The following is a 7,231-nucleotide window of genomic DNA, read 5'->3' as shown; positions in this document are numbered from 1 at the left end:
TTCCAGGTGTAACAATTGGAATGACGCCGCGTGCTGGAGAGCTATTGTAGGAAAGCTCCGCCATGAGGAGAAGGCATCTGAGAGCAAGCCATGTGGTCAGTTCCTTGGGGTCAGGAAGTGACATTTGCTCGTGGTTACTGTCTATCAAAGCTACCAGCCAATCAACTTGAGGAGCCTCCCATTCCTGGGAGGAGGACACGAAGTAGGAAGCGGACGATGGCGGAGGGGTTCCTCCTCTTTTGGTTCCTGACCTCACCATGGCGGGTTGGATGATAGGGTCTCTTAGGAATAGTTAGATTTTTACCTTTCTCTCTGATCCTAATGCTCTTTAATAAATACTTAAATACTCTTGCTAAAGCTTATAATTTATTGGTGACCACTCATTAGATTTTAGATAGTATAGCTAGAATCTTAGCCCCTTACACAGGTTTTTCTGAAACTATCCTGCTTGACATTCCTTATAGCACAATAATATTTCATCACAGTCATATACCACAGCTTGTTTAGCCAATTGATGGGCATCCCTTTGAGGAAAACCATTTTTTGAAGAAAATCACTTCAACATACTAATATAGGTAGATGATACTCTTGGAAAGACTTCTTGATTTGAAGTTGAGAGGTCTGGAATCACATTTCAAATCTGATGCTAACTTATATAGAATAAGTCATTTTGCCTTTCAAAGGCTGTTTCCATTTGTCAAATGAAGAGAAATATACACTTGAACTACCTGCCTCATGAGATTATGCTGAGGAGAACCCTTTTAAAACTGTAAAACCTTACAGAAATGTCTAATGTTTTTTTTTTTAATTATAAATTGTTAAATTTACTCTGGCTTGAGTAACCTATGAAGTAGATTTGACTCTGAATGCACAAATAATCTTTCCAGCCACCCATATTGATCACAGAATTACCCTCAGTTCTTCCTTCTCCTTCACCCCCTCATATCTAACCAGTTGCCAAGTCTCGAAGATTCTATCTTTAAATTATCTCTTATGCATATCCTCTTTTCTCTGCTCACACAGCCATCACTTTGTCAGGTCCTCATTCACCTCTCCCCAGGCTGTGATAACGGGCTTCTGTTTAGACTCTCTGCTTCCAGTTTCTCCCGTTAATCTATCCATCTACCACAGTATTTCCAACATGATATTCCTAAAAGGCAGGTTTCTCAGTGGTTCTATGATTCTTTGTCACCCCCTGCTCATGAAGCTTCCATGGCTCCCTCTTGACTCCTAGATCAAATGCAAACTCCTCTGGTTTTCAAAGCCTTTTTCTTTCTGGCTCCAGCATTCATTTCCAGGCTTCTTATGCATTATTCTCTACTTAATCTCTGTTCCAGTCAATCTGACCTACTTTTTGTTTCCTGACAGTAGCATTTCTTCTTTTGTCTCTGTGCCTGTGCAAAGACTCCTTATGTTTAGAATTCACTTTCTTCTCATTTTCACCTCAAAGAACCTCTAACTTCCTTGAAGACTCAATTTTTATAGGAACTTCCAATAGGAAGCCTATCTTTTTTTTTTTAAACAGGTATGGGTATATTTTATTTGTTTCATAAAGAGATTTTCATGTCAATTAAATCTGGGGTGTGCATGTGTCTATTGTCTGTCTGAGGTGTGTGTGAAGATGCTGGGCCTTGGCAGTATGGCCAGCAAGGGCACAGCACAGAGATGGCTCAGATGTCGGGGCCAGAGGACGACAGGCCCTGGGGGGGGGGGGGGGGCCTCACATTACAGAACAACATTGACAACGCTGTTTCTTCATCTCCAGGTCTTTGTCTGCGCTGGCTGTGACATCTACTGGCAGGGTTCGGAGGCCGGCCTTCTCCCCAAACTGGTTCTCTTCCTTGGTGTCTGGGGCAGTGGTGGTGGCAGTGGCTGATGGTTCCTGGGCACTCCCAGGATCACATCTAGCTCGGCCTTGATGGTGTGCTGTAAGCCCAGGACTTTCTTGGTCTTGGCCTTGTAATGACTGGAATGATGCCACCTTCTGGAGACTTACTGTAGCAAAACTCCGCCATGAAGAGAAAGGAAGTGATGTTTGCTTGTGGGAGGAAGAGGGGGAGAGGCGGACTCTCTCACAGTCTTTCATGAGGACTCTGGCGGAGAGCAGAGCTAGAAATGCCCTCTCCTTTTGATAGACAGATGAATCTAGGCCTTTCTCTCTCTCTCTTTACCAAATTCTTATTCTCCTTAATAAATGCTTAAAAGTCTAACTCTTGCTAAAGCTTATAATTTATTGGCGACCACTCATTAGATATTTTAGACAGACTAGCTAGAATTTTATCCCTTACAGTCTCATCTTCCACCTTCTGGTAGCTCATGAAGATCATGGAGACTGACTGTTCCTGGCTTGCCTCAGTGCCCGAGGACTCACCTGGCTGTGCCTGGATTCTGGTAATCTCCTGCTGGGGCATGGACGTGGCCACCTCAGGGGTCCCTCGGGCCTCAGGGGCTGCTGTCACCATCACTTCACTCAGCATCACCTCATCTGCTTTGTGAATAGCTCATCTGTGTAAAAATATTTTAACTTACTGGCCTAATTTGGGGGGACTAATCTGACTGGGGACTGATGTGGGGACTTTTGACTGACTGGCTTTCTGACTGCTATTAATTTAATATGGGCCATTTAAAAATTTCTCCACACTGCTCTCAAATTGATAAGCAAACAATTAAGAAGCCTCTTAATTAAATAATCAAAGCAGAATTTATTTATAAAAATCAATGTAAACGATAAGGGTTAAGAAATGCAAATTATTGGGGGAAGCTAGGTGGTGCAGTGGATAGAGCACTGGCCCTGAAGTCAAGAGGACCTGAGTTCAAATCCAACCTCAGACACTTAGCACTTACTAGCTGTGTGACCCTAGGCAAGTCACTTAACCCCAATTGCCTCACCAAAAAAAAAAAAATGCAAATTATACTGTTTGCTTTTAATCTAAGGACTGTTGCCTTCTTGCCTTAGCTCCAGTTTTCTCTCATTTTCACTCTTTTTCTCCTTCACTCCAACTTCCCTGCTTCATTTTCACTTTCTAACTCCAAGCCCCTTTCACTTTGTCGACCCCCCTGAAAAGCCCCTTAGCGTCCTCACCTCTGTTGCCAATCCCCTGGCATCTCTAGCGTCCCTTTCTCACCGACCTCTCCATGTCTCTGGCATTCTTCTTCCTTGCTCTTAGCCTTTTCTCCTTCTCAGTCAGCCCCTCTCTTTACACAGCCTCAGTCTCCTTAGCGTCCTTATAGCAGCCCCCCTTCTGTCCGTCCTCTCAATATTCCGGCCTCCCTGCATCCTTCTAGTCCTCTGGCATTCCCCCCTTCACTGTCTTGCTAGCCCCCTGTATATATGCTCCTTCTCTCCTCTCAAACCTCAAGCTCTCTGTGCCCCTGAACATGCCAAGCTAATCCGACGGCTGCACTAGAGCTGTGCCCGGTGGGGGTCAAGGGGCCCGTGCCCCCTCCTGCATGCCTGGGACCTCTGCATGGGCTATGCTAGGGCCTGGCAGGACAAGCCTGGGATCTCCGGGGCAGCTCCCCTCAGGACGTAGGGAGCTGGGGCTTCCCCCCCACCCCCAGCCAGCTGACCTGGCATCTTGAAAAGCCCACGGGGCTTTTTTGGCTCAGCTGAAGTGGAGGGGGAGGGGCACCAGCCCCTCACACAGAAAAAACCCTGAGGGCCTAAGGCTTTTTAATCTCAACCCAAAGGCAGGGTCCCCAAATCAAAATAAATTTCCATATCTACCTCAACTGGTGAATACCATTCTCTGTGGTGGCATCCACTGCATGGACCACTTTCATTTGGTCCTCATACACCTTCATCCCCTGCAGAAAGGGCTCCTGACGGGGCAGGGTGGTGCTGAACAGAACTTTGGTCTCTCCAGTCACCCTATCCTTTTCCACAGTTGTCTCCACAAAGTACATGGCTGCCTTCATCATCTCGGTGCCTTCCACCATCTTCATGGGGCTGCTGGTGACCTTCTTCTCTCTGGGTGAGGCTACTGGGGCCTTCTGGGAATTAATAATCTTCTCTTTCTTCACGGGGTTTGGGGCCGGGGCCTGGGCTGACACCACCACATTCTCTCTGGTAGCTGGGACCAAGTCACCCGTCTCCAGGATCTCTAGCTCAGTCTCCAACCTCAGGATAGAATCCTCCAACTGTTTGATTTTCTGTTCATCATCTTGCATCTGCTTCTTCATCACCTCATCCTCCTGGGAATTGGTGGAGGGGCCCCCCTCTAGCAGCCATCTCTCCTGAAGGGCCTTGGACCTTAAATGCTGCAGCTGCCGCCTATCATCTTCCAATTGCTGCCGTTTTTTCTCAATTTTGCTTTGCCTCTTTCTTTTCTCCACAATGGCCTGCAGCCTTTCCTGTTGGAAGGTGGTCTCTACAGAAACTTCCATGGTTCCCACAGTCTGGGTGTCTGAGGCTGGCAGGAGGAGGATGAGGGAAAGCCTATCTTAATAGCTCCAGTTGCAGGTGTCCTCTTCTCATAAATTACTTTATATCAAAATTGTGTGTGTAATCCTATTCCCCCAATCAGGCTCATTTGTCCAGTTTGTGCTTGGAAAAGGCAGATTGGGTCTCCATGGAGTGGCAACTATGAGTTTCAGGGTGCTACGGGGCAATCCTGTAGTTAGCTAACATTAGCTCTGGGGGCCCCTCCAGTAGTCTTTCCCTTAACAAACTAGCAGCAGGCTCAATTCTTTAGCAAAAGCATTTATTCAAACAGCATAGCAAAAACAGTAATTAGCAAGATTTCTCCCAGCTCCAGGTATACATTATCTCTAAGTATGCCCAGAGTTGGGGAGGACATAAGAGGAGATATGAACTTAAAACAGAGAGGCCCCAGGGGCAGCTAGATGGCTCACTGGATAAAGCACCGGCCTTGGATTCAGGAGGACCTGAGTTCAAATCTAGCCTCAGACACTTGACACTAGCTGTATGACCCTGGGCAAGTCACTTAACCCTCATTGCCTCACCAAAAAAAAAAAAATTAAAAAAAAAACAAAACAAAACAAAACCCAGAGAGGCCCAAATGTAGGGAACCCAGGTGCCTAAAGCAACTCACAACTCTGGAGCATTAGGGCCTCTGATGTCCTCTGTCTCTCCAGAGTTTTCTGTGGTTGTTGGTGAGCTTGTTCAGCCAGTGCTGGCTCTCTGCAGGGCATGGTTTCTCTCAGCTCTGCTATTGTGCTGCTGCTGCCAGCCTGTGCCAGCCAGCCACCTGCTTCTGCATGGCCGCTGTCAGAAGGTACTGGGGAATCTGCTCTGCCACAGGGCTACTGTTAGGTAGGTTGGGCAAGGCAGGCACAGTGTTTCTGTTGGAGGGATTGATCCTCTCCACCCTGCTGGGATCACTCTTTGATGAGGGTGGGAAGGGAACAAGTATTGTACTGTGCTAAGTAAGCACTTTACAAATCTTACCTTATTTGATCCTCACAACAATCCTATGAGGTAGGTGCTATTATTATCTCCATTTTATAGTTGAAGAAGCTTAGGCAGACAGAGGTTAAGTGATTTGTGTAGGGTCACACAGTTAACAAGTGGGTGAGGCTGGATTTGAACTCAGATCTTCTTGACACCAGCCCCACTGCCCCATCTAGCACTCTCTTCTGTCTTCTGTCATTGGCTTGGCTGGTTGGTTCTATAATATCCTCAGCTGGAGTATTACCTTGGTCCTTTCAGCTAAAGTGCTACGGAGCTGTTTTAGTATGATAATGATCCTTAATTTAGAATTGGGAGAAGTTGTTTTTTACCTTCAGGAAGGAATTGGGAGAGGCTCCTGTTTGACCATCCTCCCTGGATCAAAAAAGCAGCTTTCCAGAATAAGCCCCTCCATATTGACTTAGGGCAATCAGGTTTTGATCAGTTCTGCGTAAAATATTTTGTGTGTAAGGACAAAAGTATGAATATTATCTGTGTCACCTATTTAAGTTCATTGCTTCACTGGTCTCTTCATATGCAATTGAACTATTCTTGTTAATATCTGCTGTCCATCTGAAGACCATCTTTATATATTGAAATCTGCCCTTTACCTTTTGCTTAAGTCTCCATTGATTTTCTCTTCTTGTTCAGTCATTTCAGTCCTGTCTGACTCTCCTTAATCTCATTTAGTATTTTTTTGGCAGAGATATTAGAGTATTTTGCCATTTCCTTCTCCAGCTCATTTTACAGATGAGGTAACTGAGAAAAACTTAAGTGTCTTACCCAGGGTCATACAGCTAGTAAGTGTCTGAGTCTGGATTTGAACTCGGGAAGGTGAGTCTTCCTGACTTGAGGACAGGTACTCTATCCACTGTACCACCTAGCTGCCCCTTTCCTGTCTTACATGTGTATTTTGTTTTTCCTGTTCTGCATTTCTCTTATTTCTCTGCAATGTAATAATAAAAGATACCTGAGGTCAAGTACTGTGCTATTTTTTGTCTTTCTGTCCCCTTCAGTTGTTTCAGTCATATCAGACTCTTCATGACCCCATTTGGCATTTTCTTACTAAAGATACTGGAATGCTTTACCATTTCCTTGTCTAGCTCATTTTACAGATGAGGAAATGAGGCAAACAGGGTTAGGTGACTTGCCCAGGGTCACACAGCTAGTAAAGTGTCTGAGGCCAGATTTAGACTCAGGAAAGATGAGTCTTCCTGACTCCAGAACAGGCACTCTATCTACTCTACACTACCTAGCTTCCCCTAATTGCCTCTCCCTTTGTGCCCCTCGAGCCTTGTATATAACTAAGTGCTTTAAAATGCTTGTTGAATGAATAAATTAAAGCATATTAAAAATTGAGGTCCCATGAAGATTTTGTGTATGTGTGTGTTTCACTTCAAAATATTAATATGCTCATGAGATCTGAGACACAATATGGCAACATGGACAGAGAGCTGGCTTCAAAGCCAGAAAGATCTGACTTCAGGTCTTACCTCTGACACACATCTCTATGACTGAGTTCCAGAAAAGGTTGGCAGAGAGTATCTGCATTAGTAGAGTGTTCCCTTACCTGAGAATTTCCTGTACTAGTGTCTTTAGAAGTCTAGTCCCTAGCCCATGAAAACATATCAGTTATAATAACAACCCTTTGAAGTAAGTCTCCATTGCCAGTAAAGATTCCCAGTGATACAAGGAATGTCATTTTCATTCTTGTTTTTTCTCTTTCTAAATGCCTTTTCCCCCAGTAGGCCTTTAATCATGTTGAATACCACTCAGTATTTAAAAAAAAATAATAAAATAAAATAAACCCTTAATAATTAG

The 7,231-nt window shown here is 44.8% G+C and overlaps 1 protein-coding gene across 1 annotated transcript; it reads right to left on the bottom strand.

The window, feature by feature from the left end:
• Window positions 1–1,720: 1,720 nt before the first annotated feature.
• LOC122728816 (paralemmin-1-like) lies at window positions 1,721–4,386 on the bottom strand. The gene is given in 5 exon segments (XM_043967577.1): window positions 1,721–1,896; window positions 1,899–1,956; window positions 2,289–2,500; window positions 2,944–3,005; window positions 3,728–4,386. Coding segments are annotated over 5 exon segments (1,167 nt in total).
• Between the last annotated feature and the right edge of the window lie 2,845 nt (window positions 4,387–7,231).

Source organism: Dromiciops gliroides, chromosome 5 (assembly GCF_019393635.1).
Source record: "Dromiciops gliroides isolate mDroGli1 chromosome 5, mDroGli1.pri, whole genome shotgun sequence".
NCBI lineage: Eukaryota > Metazoa > Chordata > Mammalia > Microbiotheria > Microbiotheriidae > Dromiciops > Dromiciops gliroides.
This window is presented reverse-complemented; position numbering and strand designations above follow the sequence as displayed.